Here is a 15,318-nt window from a genome sequence, read left to right on the forward strand (position 1 = left end):
ATGGAAGATGATAGATTTCAATATCCTTTTGCCAAGAGCTGTACAAACAGTTTTAAGAAATGCATTTATAGTATATTATTCACTTATACTAAAAAAGTAGAATTTTTTTCTTATTTAGTGATTAATAACAAAGACTGGAAGTGATCACACCAAAAGAACAACAGAAGATGAAAAATGAAGAATAAGAAACATACTTGAGCTTTACACATGTTCTAGAGGCCACTCTTCCTATAAATCACACACTTTGTTCAACTGACATTCACATTAGAAGGAAGAAGCCTAATTGCATCTTTAAAATTCTACAATCCAAATGACTTCCATAAAAGTTTGCTACGACTTAGGTTATTTAGTATTATGCACCTCACATGCCCTTCCTGATACGACAACAAAAAATCAGATTTATCTTCTGGTTCTTCCATCACAAAAAAATGTATTTCTAGAAAAGGCTGACCAATGGTTGTTTATCTGTGAAATTAAATTAAACATTCCCTGTAAAAAGCTGGAAATAATGACTTAAGATACATTTAGTCACAGGCAGCTTCTTTTCCTCCCAGATGTTCTCATAAACAAACCAACAAAGTTACTGAGCAGGATTTGAATTTTTCTCCTTGTGTATTAGCGTTTTCCTGGGAACCCCTAGCAGCAAATCTGACACATACTGGTAACATGGAATTTGATGACCCAGAAAGTCACTTCCAGTTATAAAGGTCTAATTCCCATCAGTGTTTCTGTCTCTGAAAGCACAGGGACAGTTACTCTAAGCAATCCTGTACTTCAAGCACATGCAATGAAGCAAGTGAGAGAAAGAGATGTAACACAAGGCGAAAGGAACATTGCTGGAAGTTTAATTAAGAAAGATCACTAATCCCCAAACTGCAAAGCATGTGGTTCCTCCAGCCCTCCTCAGAACTAATTTTTGGGAGCTAAAGGAGGATGAGGAGAGGTACAAAATATGCCTGTGTTATCAGATGTGAAGAAGATAATGCACAGCAGTTGACCGGTCAGACAGAGTCACCAGCTCATTGCCCCAGCAGACCGTGCAGTCTGGAGGAACCCTTGGTCCCTGCCTGACCAGGAAACTGCTGTCCAGACCCAGGCTCCCCACCACACTAGGCTGCCAGCCAGCCTACAGAAAGGATTTCGTATCAGTATTTCCAACATGATAAATTACAAAACATCCTTGTCTCCAAAAGCCTAAATTTTTTACTTTACTTACAAGTTTGGAATTTAAAAATACAGATAAACCATGCTTTGGAGTCTATCTATTCCCATCAACCTAAACAGAAATTTCATTCTCTGCAGCCCTCAAGCTCTAACTAGACGCAAAGTTCATGGTTGGCTTGCATTATTTTTATTTTTTCATAGATTCATAGAATGGTTTGGGTTGGAAGGGACCTTAAAGGTCATCCAGTCCAACTCTCCCACCATAGTCAGGGACACCTTTCACTAGACCAGGTTGCTCAAAGCTCCATCCAACCTAGCAAGACAAATTTGTCTTCTCACTGGGCACCACTGCGAAGAGTTTGGTTCTCTATTTTCCCTTCAACTGGTATTTACACTGACTGGTAAGACCCTCCCTGAGACTCGTCTTCTCCAGGCTGAGCTATCTGAGCTCCTTCTTGGTATCAGGCAGTCTAGTCCCTTAATCCCCACCACTGGTCCTGTTCCAGCACTGGTCCTGTTCCAGCATGTCCCTGTCTCTCTTGCACTGAGAAGCTGAGACCTGGACACAGCACCCTAGGTGTGGTCTCTCTGACAATTCTCTAGTCATAACACGCATTTGTAAAAATAATATGTATCCTTGGGGGAAAAAAAAACAACACCAAAACCAACCAACCAAGCAAACAAACAAACAAAAACCTCCCGGAGAGCCTGAGGAACTTTAATCAAACTATCTCAGATCAAGTTCAAGGCTTATAGTCCCTGCCCACTTTGCTTGTGCTTTCATGCTACTTGTACAGAGGAAAGGAAGACCAAAACTCCCTGTACCTGGCTCAGCTATTCTGGAGGTAAACTGCCAGAGCTGTTTTCTTGCTCTAGCTGCTCCAAAAAACAAAAGTCCAATCCCAGCTTGGTGGGAAAAAGCCATTTGTCCAAAATTCTTCCTACAAAATGAACTGAAGTGCAGAAAGGGATAATGAGAATGCCTACATGAGCACAGCCCCAGTCAGATGCAGCAACTGTGAGGAGTACTGAAAAGCCCTGGAGGGATTTTTTTCAGGAAAGCTTTTCTACACATTGCACCCTGTCTTCACGTTTCAAGGGTCACATTCAAGTCATCTGCCTGCTCTACTCCTGCTGCAGCCAAGCCAGCCGTCCCCAGGGCAGCAGCACTGCCACTGCAATCAGAGGCAGAGGGGACTTTCTTCAGCTCTGGTGTCGTGAATAATCTGCTTTGGACACCCAGCATCAGCATCCTATCCCCTCAACAACCTGTACCTGGAACACAGAGAACTTTTCATTCTCTGGCCATTATCCTGGCTATTTTGTCTTACACCTGCCATAGAAGCGCAAGAAAGGTTCTGCTGCAGAAAAAGGACACTCCATAGATCAAAGGATTCAAGTGGAGTTTTGTGAAAAACAGTGTTTATTTTGGGAAAGAATGTGAGAAAGGACTTTGGCAGGAGTCAAACTTAATCAGCGTCTGACTGTACTCATCCAGAAGACTCAAGGGAAGGAGACCAAGTCTACATTCTGCAGTTGTTCCAATCCTGGTGACAATCCTCTGAAGTCTCGAGTTGCTGCCAAAAAGAAGGGAACAACTTGCTGATTGGCATGTTGGGGGGACAGAAAGAAAAAAAAAGAAAGAAAAAATCTGTTCCTTCAACATCTTCCTTTCTGAAACAAGCCAAAAGAAACTGTTTATTATGAGTGCTCTTTCTAACTTGCTTTAGAACTGACAGGTATAAAACAACTGCAGAGCCTGGTGGGAAACAGGATGGGAATAAAATGAAGAAAGAGAAAAGGTAAAAAAGCAAGTACAACATAATGAACTCATCAATCACGTTTCTCCCAGCAGCTCCCTATGTTTCTTCTGTTGCTGAACAAGTTCCAAGCACCCCGTACATAAAAAAAAAAGAAAAATAAATAAAAACTCAGAGTGGGAAAGCTAGTGAGGCAGTACGTCAGAATGTGAAATGTTACATGCTGTTCTTTAATTTATATCCACTTCTATAAGTACAGCTAAATACAGACACATAAGTTGGTCTACAGAGAGAAAATTAAGAATTGATGAGAGTTTAAAACAGCTTTTCCAATACAACTACTTAAATTACTTTAAGTAAACCACTAAAATAAATTCCTGCAGAAAAACACAATAAATTTCTGCTAGTAATACTACTAAACGACTTCTAAGTGCCCTTACAGTATTGATCAGAAGCTCATCAACAGAGAGTATAGCTCCAGCATAAGCTCCAGAATGACTTCGTGCTCACGGACAAATACTCCTAGATCCTATTTTGTTTCCTGCCATCTGTTAAGAAATCAAAACATTACAGAATGTAACACATTTCTGCAAAAGTTCATATCAGCCTGTAATAATTTGAACCTACAGAAAATTCAGGTTCTAACCCCTTCAATGCAATCTGTGCAAGCACACAGCAGTTCTGCATAATGCAGAAAGAACAGCAACAAACTGCTGTTAACATCCAAACCCTGGAAGAAAAAGAAAGGATAAAATTATTTTCTCTCAGTAGTGCCTTTTAAAATGGTTCCTCATCCTGAAATGCCACAGGGTATCACGTGTGTGGTCAACAGCCGATCATTAATTTAAAGTGCTCTTCCACTGAGGTGGAATCACTGTGCACAGAGCAGCTCAGTTGCCACCCAGCTCTCTGGTTCACGGACAGTCAGGTCAGGTCAACTCCTACATGTCTGCAACCTTCTCAATACCTCAACAGGGAAAACTATAGCCCTAGGAAGGCCTATTCTTCACCCAGCTGCAGCTGCTTTTGTACCAACTCATGGAGAATAAAGCTTTTAGCCTGAATCCTGAGACAAATATTTCGAGGCTCAAAGAAGGAGAGAAATAATACAGATACATCAAATGCCAATAACAGCTGCTGTCTTGGCCAGTCTTAAAAAAAGAACAACCTACTGAAAGCTTTTCCTAGACCCATGTATAAGTATTATTTTGCCCATGCATCTCCTTGTCCACCACATCAGACTCACACTTGGCAGCACTGTGTAAAACACAGCTGAAAGACTGAGAAAGCAGGGCTGCAGGACCTACAGTTGTGTGGGGCTCAGCAGCTTCCAAGTAGGAGAGGGGACACAGAAAAAAGGATACAAACACTCTCACAATAGCCTCCAAAGGCTGAATAAAAGGAATTTAACTTAAGGCCACTAGTGTAAAGTTCAGAAACACTGTGGCATTTTAAGAATAAGCACAATAAACACAACTGGCTTAGAAGCATCATCTTCACGAAACGCCCACAAGGGTGGTCGCGTGGGGTCTTTCACAAAGACTGCTCTCAACGTAAGGCCAAAAGAAAATTGCTGATAAAAATTAAAATGGTGTTTCTCAAACAAGAACATCTTCTATGGATTCTGATGTTTCTGGTGCAAAAGTATTTCCTTATCTAATGCTCCTAAGGTTCACTCTGACACCACAAGCCTTTGCTCTAGAGAAGCAGATATGGTGATCATATCTGAGTACACCCCATGAATGATTATGCTGTTCAGGTTAATTGCCTAGACCATACCCTCTCTGAGAGAAGCTAACAACTTTATGATCCAATTTTTCCTAGTATTGACAGCTTTTCAATCACTTACTTATTACTCAGTAATCACAAAGAAACCTTTTATTTGCTTGAAGCCTCTCTGCTTTAGTAGCAGAAGATTTCTGCAACTTAAATACACTGCATGCATTTGAATGCACTCTATGTCTACTTCTTAATTTTAGGGACAATGCCTGCTAATTACTCATCAATTGTGTCCAAACTGACACTCTTCCTCTGCGCACTTGATATATCAGTGTTAAAAAATCAACTTTAAGTACACATTCCATATGGAAGTTCTGAAATCAGAGAAGAACACAAAGTTAAATGGTGTCTCACCATATCATAAGATAGCAGAGGAGAGAAAATCAAATACTTAGTTATCACAATTCTATTTAGGGCTAATGCAAGGGAATAAATAACACATCCATATGCAACCCTACCATATCCAGGAAATTTTTTCTCCATCCTACACATTTCTGTGACAGGACATTGGGCCTTATCTACAAGTTCTCAAGGACCCTTTGTCATGGGAATTGTACAGTGAATTCCATACCATTTCAAATGATGAATATATGATACTTCAACTGGAAAATGAGACTTGCATAAGAGCTTCCCACTGCAACCAAGAATTGCTTGGACTAGCACTTTTGTACTGGAGAAATCAAACAATTTGCAAAAGACAGTCACTCCTTGCTTTTATTTCTAGAGAAGAAATCAATAACCATCTCCTTTTATAAAGATTAACAATTAAAAGAAACAAACACAGCCATACTGCTTCTGAACCTGAAGAGTCATTGATACAGCTATGTGCCTCATCTGGGAGTTCACAGGCTACCAAGCAGCTTGCATCAAGTTTCAATTGAGCATAATAAACTGTCTTGACTTTATGAACAATCACTTTGAGGAGGAAAAGCAGGAAACCTTGGTACAGTGCGAAGATTACCAGCAAGCAATTTTACACCTCATTTGGCTTCTGAATTATACCATGTGGCTGGTACTCCAAGCAACTGTCTCGCTGAACAATGCAGGTATGGGTCAACTGCTGAAGAACTAGAGGCAGACCTTCTCATGAAGGTGTTCAAGGCTACCCAGCAAGTGTCCAGGTAAAATCATAGAATAGTTTGGGCTGTAAGTGACCTTTAAGGCCAGCCAGTCCAAACCTCCTGCAGTGAGCTGAGATACCTTCCACCAGATCAGGTTGCTCAGAGCCCTGTCCAGCCTGACCTTGAATGTTTCCAGGGATGGGGCATCCACCACCTCTCTGGGCAACCTGTGCCAGTGTTTCACCACCTTCCTTATATCTAATCTGATTTAGTTTAAAACCATTACCCCTTGTCCTATTGCAACAGACCCTGCTAAAAACATTGGCTTGTGGTCCAATCATTGTTAGGATACCTGGTGAAAAAACTCTCACACCAGCAAAGCGTCTTTGTCACAGACAAATAAAAGTGAGAGAAGAAAGGACTTTCCCAAACTTGTCTTTATAATATATAATATAAAAGAGGGAACATATTAAGCATGTATTTTGTGAACTTGAGTTCAAATTACAGATCTAACTCTACCACCACCAAAAAGAGGGATAGGATAAAAGGTCTCTAGGATGATGTACACCAAATACATAGTAATTTGAAGCTGGGATTTAACAACAATACGGCACCATCTTACCCACAAACATTGCATTTCAGCCTGTCTTCTATGACAGTCTGATGGGAGAAGCAACAGAAGTTCAGCAAGGGTTCATTGCAGCACTTTTTTTATCCATGTTGATACAAAACCTCCAACACCTGCAATGCACTACCACCACAAAACTGTTTTTCAAAATAGGATTCTGAATTTTTTTTCCCTTATGCTCTCCAGAAATCCAACCACACCAAACTCTCTTTCCCACCTTGCCAAGCTCCTTCCCATTTGTTAAATTGTCTATGAGCCATTTGCAACAACATTCCTTAAAAGCTGATTCTCTGACGTAGTCACACAAAAATCCATCAGACATTTCTGACAGCTGAAAGAGACTGGAGGGTTTATTATTACAAGGCAAGTGAGGCCGTAACCAAATCTTGATGGCCTTTGTCTTGCACTTTGTTGGAGGCACCCACTGCTTCTCAGGCAGGGAACAGAGGCAGGGAGAGAAAGTAAACAAAAAAAACGTTGTGTCCCAGCACAGAAGTCCTCCAGCTGCAGAAAAATGACATGCTGCTGTAGCGTATACAAAGCATTAAGATAAATATCCAGAATAGATTCTCCTGCATCTGTCCAATACTGAGTAGATTATCAGAGTTGGGGTTAGAGGGTCTTACCCTAACCCAAGTATCTTTCTCAGTTCTCTTCTGCTTTCAGTTCAGAAGGAACTGACCCAAATGACCACCTGTACACAGCTAAATCCAGCAGTGAGAGGAAGAGACTCCACTCAGCAGGCAATGGCAGCACCTGCTTGCCCAGAGACGTCTGCGACCACCACAACCTTCCTCTTCACTATCACAGCCCATGAACGCAGCTGCTGCTTGTGTTCTGAGCTAAATACAAAGCCAACTTTTATTTTTAGCATAGAAAGCTTCAAGAAAAGCTCGACCAAAACCAGCATTTTTCCATTCTAAACAACCTGGCTTTAAGAACAAAAGCACACAAAGTTCCATGAGCAGCCTATCAACACTTCTTGAAGTGGTAATGTTTAGAAACACAGCTTTGTTACAGCAAAGCACCACCACAACAGGGAAGAACAACCATAACAAATGCCTAACTTCACTAAATCCACTTTCAATATACTCTCATTTCCATTTAGTTTTCAAAGAACAGTTACACAGAAAACACACACACTTCTATGGCAAATCTAAGGGGTAAAAAACATCCAATATAGTTTCATTTCCAATCTATAAGGGAAAATAAAACTTTGTATTCCAGACACAAAGAAGTTTTGTTTTCACTGTTATTTTGGTTTTTGTTGGGCGTTCTGGGGGTGGCGTTTGCGTGTCCATCCCCCCCTCTTTTTGTTTTTTTAACATACATACTTCAGAGTAGGCAAATACTTACGGAAATGTAGAGGAGAGAGTATTTGAATTTGGAAAGGTCGCTGAGACCTTACCAGTGAAACAAATTATATCCCCTGCAAACCATATAAACACAAAATTGTTTAGAAGACTGATCCATGAAGTCTTGTTTTGAAACATCACAAACTGGATCCAGTCTGGAACACTGAATGCAGGTGATAATCATTAATGATAGTGCAAAAAGATTCTTCGGGCAGCCTTAAGACTGAACTTATCCGCAGCGATCTGAGGCTGGGTGCAGTCTGTGGAGCTTTACTTGACCCTGGAAAGGAAAAATTATTCTCTGACAGTCTGACTTAGTTTGAAGTGACACACAATCTAAAGAGCTTTAACAATTGCCATCTTCTCTAAATTAAATCCAAGGGATTAAAAAAAATACAAACGACAACTCTCATTGACATTCTAGAAGGAACTATCAGGAAAAAATCCCACCAGTGTTCCCTCATATGTCAGATCTTTCCATAAAAAGATACATTTAAATAATTTGAAAGGAGAGCAGGGAGATTAGGAAAATAAACTTTCCACACATTCTACAAGCGATTATAATTTGGGGTTTTGCTCTGTTATGTTTTTTAAGCAAATGCCAAGTTCAATATTTACTTCGACAGAGCCTGCATGCAAAACAATGCCTCCCATATGGCAGACTTCACTTGCACAGCAGACCATGATTAATGCAACTTGGATGAGACTGCCCAGAAAGAATAGCACAATCCAGTAATTTCAAAATGTAATCATTAATAGGTCAACACAGATAATGCAGAGGGCTCTTTGCAGCTAAATACAGCAACAATGACCTGCAAACAGCTTTGAGGGCTGACAACGCTCAGATAAAACAAGTTCTACTGCACAGCAAAAGGAGTAGGTAGAGAGTAAGGACTGGCAAAAGAGAAAAAAATACACTAACATCTATGACTGACGCAAGTGCAAACATTAATAAGTCTGAGAGATTTTTACCATGCAAAAGCAAAGGAACAAATGCTATTTTGAATAATTTATTAAACTCAGAGCATATAAACAAAAGAAGTAGTTACAAATGTTTACAACTCTGACACTCTGATTTAAATTAACATTTCCCAGTTCGATTTGTACCAGTCCCCAAAACGCCCTTGCAGATAACTGTCTCATTGGACACAGCGTTCCTTTTTCCATGCTGCAGTGACTGATGCCAATGCACTGAAACAGTAGCACATGCTAATTCTTAGTAACAGCATTTCTCACTACCTACCCGTCCCTTTACTGTGGGTGGGTTCTAAGACTTAGAGCAATACCTCTTACTATTTCACTGGCAACTTTCTACATATCACACATCTTTTTGGCGCCTAAGTTATACCTCTCCAAATGAAAAGTATGTGGGGAAGTAGCGTGTAGCAAAGCCTACCAGCATTATCACCTAGACAAGCAGATTGAAGAACGAGCAGCTAATTTCTCTCTATCTGCTTCTTGTAACTCAAGCTACATATTGTTTTAAACTCTACTGTCTCACCCCCTACATAAGTTTCCACAATATAAAGGAAACTTGTAAAGCTTTTTAGGATACAAAGACAGGAATCAGCTCCCCTTCAACAGTTCCTGGGTCCACACAATATGTTCCCATGAATGTACTTTTCAGTCAGCAAGATCAGTAATGCATGTGATTCCGATTTTACAGCCATGTCTCATTTGACTTTCGCATATGGCTCCTTAAGGTATTTGTAGTGTTTTACTGCTTCTCTATGAAGTTTCTCATCTTTTTCTTCCCTTTTTTTTCTTTCACTTTTTCCAGGGTGGAAAATGCACTTTGTTTTCTCCTCAATTTAGCTTAATACCTTAATTGCATCCTATTATCTTCTTTAAAGTTGATTCACCTTACACACACCTTTTAAAAGCAATCTCTCAAGCATGAGGTCATGTTGGAGAAAAAGTCACAGGGCCTCTGAAAGAAAGTACTTTATTAATTACTAAAATAAATAAATTTGCATTATTGCCATCAATTGAAGTTCTACCCTCTGATTTTTTGGCTTTGAACTCCCATGCTTTTCACACAATGATTTTATTCTCTGGACACAATAGTGAAACCAATTCTTAAGATGCAGCAGTCAAGGGAAGCCAAACACAGCCCCTTTGCTAGGCAGAGAAGCTTTAGCATTTTCCTAGTAAAATATAATTGCTGTAAAAATTTGGTGGTGTACAGAGTTCTTCCTTAGTCTGACACACAGTACGGTTTTCTGAGAGCACTGATACCAATCAGTCACCCCACTCTGTTATTGCAAGGCTTCCAGGTAATGACACACAAGTAAGAACATACAGTAATATTTAAAGAATGCCTTCAAAGACAGACCATCCACAACTGACTACATCAGGGACTTTTCAAAGGAAATGTAACTTTGTCTTCGAGCAGCTATAAAAGCCTCAGTGATGACTAACACAATTGATTTAAGCATTATGACATTAACAAGTCACCACTGTAGGACACCATGTTCATTAGTGGTAAATTTGGGCTGTTATCCCAAGAGACAAGGCAGTGTGTGCTTACTCACCCTTACAAGGCTTGGAGCAATACATGAACACGGTATCTTGACATTCTTTAGGCACTTTTCATGAGACATGAAGTTGCAAACTGCAGAAATAAGATAAGAATCATAAGCAAGTCTTCACCAAAAAGGGACTATGTGACAAACAAACAAAAAAACATACGCAGTCAAATACAATTAGGAACACATCTTTTTAATAACATTTTCTCTCCCCTAGGTTTGAGTACGTACATGACTGTCACACTTCTGGGAGTGTGCAAACTCCAGCTTGTTTTGTTACTAAGATGTTCACAATAGAAAAGGAAGGAGAGTTTATCCCAATGCATTACAGGCCTACGACAAGTCATGCCCTCCCACATTCTCTCTCCATAAGCACCAAAAAATCAGCTCTTAAATTTCAAGGGTTTTTAAACAGTCTAAAGTCTAAAACAGCTCTTTGATGTAGCCAAAGCCAATGGACACGTTTGAAAGTGAATTATTCTAAAAGCTAGTGCATGTGACAGGAATAAATTGGAGAAAACACAATATTGTTACACACTGAACATAATGGATGAAGATGAAATTAAAGGTCACCAGTTGCATGCAGCTTTGAAAGTCAAGAACAACTTTTTTTTTTACTGTGGAAGTAACAGGTTTAGATTTCCACCCGAGCTCCACAAAGCATGCTTTAAGCAAAACTGTGTTTGAAAAAGTCGTTTCTCACAGGGTGATATTTTCCACAGTTTATTACCATGGATTTACACAATGTTAAGCTGTGCAAATAAAACAAGGGATTTTTTATTTCATTCCCACCGCCTCACAATTCATAAGAACCAACAATCCATGCAGCTATGGCTTTAGAGTCCTCCCTCTTTCAGAATTCCTCTCTCCCAGGCCAAGTGTGAAGCCTGACACAGATGCTCAGGCTCAGATCTCTCCCGTGAAAGCAGGGACCTCTCCCTTCGCTGGGGCAGAAGATCACTTGCCAGCAGCAACTGTTGCTGTACACAGGAGCTTTTTGCATGTCTTCGCTTTTCATATGCGTGCTGTACCACTTCCTAAGCTTCACCAGCAACTGAAAAACCCTCACAAGCTTCCCATCTGCAGCCGATTGCTGTTACTGATTGTATATGCTGGTGCCATCAAAAGCAGACAACTTTCCTCTCCTCCCTTGTCTGCAACTCATTGACATCTGATTTCCCAACACTGCTTCTCCTGTGCCAACTCAAGCACTAAAATCCAAGTCCACTTCTCTGTGCAGGTTACTGCCAGTCCATGCAAAATAATCTTTCCTTTTTGTGGCATACAAAGAAGGATGATCCCTTTCACACTGGTGCTTATCTTAATGTGAGCAGTAGGCAGACATTTGTTTTTCATTAGTCTGCAAGTCAGAAAAAGAAGAAACACTGCAAGTCACTACTGTGTACAAACATGTTATTCATCATCCGTTGTTAAACACAGAGTGATTACTGCAGTGATGAAAGAAAGTGGGAACAGAGTAAATCCAAACCTTCTGCTGGGTGCTATGAAGTGTTATGTGCATATTTAAAGTTGATAGCATTCCTGACTTAATGGGGCAGATAAGAGGTGGAAACAGTCAAAGGATGATAAAGCAGATTTTCAGAGCTGAAAATGCAGATGCACAGCACATTTGGAGGGGGTCACTACAGAGGAAGGAGCACACAGCCCATCAGCACAGATGAGACCAAAGAGAAAGTGACTGTCCAGGCAGAGGACGGATGAAGCCTCTTGCTCCAGAAACAGGTATGACCTCATGCAAAGAACTGGTGAATTCTTACCACGCTATGTCACAACATGGATGTAGATGGACATAACCTACTCTCCCCTCAGGTCTATGCACCATTTGTACTGATGCTTTCAGGAGGGTCAACTACTTGTTGTGAGAGCAGGTCTGCAGAGGCTGCAGGAGAAAAACTACTTGCCCATTACCAGCTTAGTCTAGAATTTAGAATCACAGAATCATAGAATGGTTTGGGTTGGAAGGGACCTTAAACATTATCCAGTCCAACCTCCCTGCCATGGGCAGGGACAGCTCCCACCAGACCAGGCTGCTTATTTACCATGTATGCCCTGTCAACGCCAGACAATGTAATTTGCCCCAGCTGAACCAGGCTGGGTGGGAGGGACAGAATCACAGAATCACAGAATCTCAGGAGTTGGAAGGGACCCCGAAAGATCATCCAGTCCAACCCCTCTGCCAGAGCAAGATTACCCAGAGTAGGTCACACAGGAACGCGTCCAGGCAGCTTTTGGATGTCTCCAGAGGAGACTCCACAACCTCTCTGGGCAGCCTGGTCCAGTGCTCTGTCACCCTGGGACTGACCTCTGCAGGTAGAAGCATGGTGACAAAGGTTCCTACAGCTCCAACCCAAAAAAGGCAGCAATATGAAGCTTCAAATATAAACAGACAGCTGTCAAGGACTTCATAAAGGGGTGAGAGCTAGTCAAGGAGAAAGCATCAGTGACTAAAGAAATTCAGTGACATGGCATTGTTTTCCCTCATTTTTCTGGTTCAGAAGCAGTCAGAACAGAATTTAGTTTTGTTTGGAGTTATCTGTGAGTGGCATTAACTCACTCACATTTTACTCACCTGCACACATTATAACCACCAGCAAGTGCCTGCCAAAACTTCTTCTAATCTTTTAACAAAGGTTATAGATTACTGAATGATTTAGTTGACTCTGGGCTTATTCTTGTTTTTAAAACAACCCATTAGCTCAGCCAGGAACAGCTAGTAACTCAGAACTGTATACCCAGCTATCAGCATACAATAAATTTTTCATTTCTGGAAAAATGTAAGTGCAATGGATTAAAGAACACGCTCAGCTCATTCATGTGAATATAAATAAAACTAAATGAAAAGCAGTAACTCTGGACCATCTTGTTAAATGTAACTTTTGGAAGAAGTCCCTGTCTCATAGAGTTTACTGGACCAGATAATCTGATATACGTAGGAAAATTACATAAATGAAAAGTCTCTAAAATCCCTTACTAAAAGCCCTATAAATTTACACAGATTACATGAAAGAATTACAAGAGTGTTAAAAAGAAAAGAAAATGCCTTCTTGAAGGTGTAATGCTGCATGAAGCTCCTGTGGACTTGCCAGCAGCTCAGCCACTGCAGACACACAGTACATACACACTGCAAGTTTGTATCATGGCACAGACACTGCTTTTGTGCCACTCCTACCCATTACCTTCCTACTTAAAGTCTAGCATTCAATTTGCCTTTTTTTGACAATTACACACTGAGCACATTTCCCTAGACACATCATTACAACTCTGACTTCCTTTCTTGCCTGATCTCCAAAAGCTGACTCAAGGCTCATTAACTTCTAAGAGGATTTTTCCCCTCCTTCATACACATCACTTTACATTCATCAACCCCAAGCAATAAAATGGTAGATTAAAATTACTTCACTTAAAGATTCTTTTGCAGTCCTCAGCAGCTGATGCTCAGCATGAACTCTCAGCTGCCCTTTGCAGAGGGAGTGGTGGGCTAACAGAAGAGTTGAGTACCATGCTCCCTGCAAAGACATTGCTCCACAAACCCACCTGCAACCTTGAGTCCACTGCTTCCCTCTATCGCTTTTGACTGCCACCCAAACCCAGGGCTGCAGTCACTGTGGTTTTATTTTTGCATTTCACATGCTGTGAATGCCTGCTTCCAGTTCTGGAGGGAGCCCTTCACACACAGCACCCTTGGTTACATCTGTCTTCTGCCAAGATGCTAATTAAAACAAGACAAAGAAAAGGCTGTGGTTATGGCTAGCAACGGACTCTGGCGCTGGATCACCCTTTGGGTGGCCAGGGGAATGTTGGCTACATTTTCTTCAGTGCATGGCAATTGTACAGGACCAAAAAAAGGCTTACACAATATCAAATATTGGGCAGCCTTTTTTTCAACAACAGGTGTCTGCCTGTGTTATAGATGATGCCTGTTCAAACATATGTCAACTTTAAAAGGTCATCTTTAAAGAAAGATGAAACGCAGTAGATGGAGAAACACAAAGTCCTCATCAGGAATCTAGAATGCACCTTTACTCCTTCTACCCTAAACTGGAATGTGTTCCTGTACTCACATGTATTTTAGGCTTAAAAATTTGAAGTATTCATTTTAAAAATCAAAACACATTTAGAAATAGGTTCCTGGACCAGGTGCAAGTGGTACAAATATGTACCTTCTCCAGCTTTACAGAAACTTCCACTCTTTACCATAAACACCCACGCCCCGAGACTCTCCCTCGTACTTTTTCACACAACAACCTTCAACTTTTTACTGCATTTACACATCAAATAAAACTCACTGGTAATACATTTTTTCTTTTTCCAGCCAAACAAATCCAAGCAGCTGCAAGGAGCAGCACTTTCTGCCAATTGAAATCAGGCAGGTCTCTAAAGACCAGGACTATGCCCCTTAATGCTTCCTACCACACACTTCGAGACTTAGCCATGGGAAGACTACTACAGGGCACAACTGCCCCAAAGTTTGAGTGCCTCAAGAGATGGGCAACTGTTTGAAGACAAGGGGTACACAAAAACTCCAGCTCCTTACAGGTGGATAAGATCACAGACAGGTACCTTGTGATAACTCTGCTCAGAGCCCACATTGCCAGCAGGTGGATCCAAGAACCACTCCTCTCCTGGCTGCAAACTCCAGGTCACGGGCAGCAGGAGTACGACTGTTGCTGTTTCTCCCAGGTGGACTCCTTGGGAATGTGACAGCACAGGCACTTTTTACACCACCACATGCTGACCTTAGTGAGGAACCAGAGCCATCAAACTTAGCTGCAGTCTCAGGGCAGCACAAAGAATATGCAGTGCAGTTTAAGCCTTGTGCTTCACAGCAAATGTCATTATGTTTTAAATGCAACAGGTACTGCAGAAAGAATAATGGCTGATGTCAGTTACTCCGGAGGCGTAATTCACTCCAGCAGGGTGAATTTTTCAATTCCTTTTCAACACTTTCAGTAATTTTAATTTTCATTTACTCCAGTAGAGAGCATTACTGTTCACAGAATCATAGAATGTTAGGAGTTGGAA

The 15,318-nt window shown here is 41.0% G+C and overlaps 1 protein-coding gene across 1 annotated transcript in view; it reads right to left on the minus strand.

The window, feature by feature from the left end:
* The window catches only part of LOC104541912 (diacylglycerol kinase theta-like), a gene marked incomplete at both ends in the record, with an annotated part of 38,432 nt that extends 28,071 nt beyond the window's left edge, over positions 1-10,361 (minus strand). The window contains one exon of the mRNA XM_010186075.1: positions 10,282-10,361. Coding sequence (XP_010184377.1) covers positions 10,282-10,361 — 80 coding nt within the window. The remainder of the gene's footprint in view (positions 1-10,281) is intronic.
* Between the last annotated feature and the right edge of the window lie 4,957 nt (positions 10,362-15,318).

This window comes from Mesitornis unicolor, unplaced genomic scaffold, assembly GCF_000695765.1.
Source record: "Mesitornis unicolor isolate BGI_N332 unplaced genomic scaffold, ASM69576v1 scaffold22730, whole genome shotgun sequence".
Classification (NCBI taxonomy): domain Eukaryota; kingdom Metazoa; phylum Chordata; class Aves; order Mesitornithiformes; family Mesitornithidae; genus Mesitornis; species Mesitornis unicolor.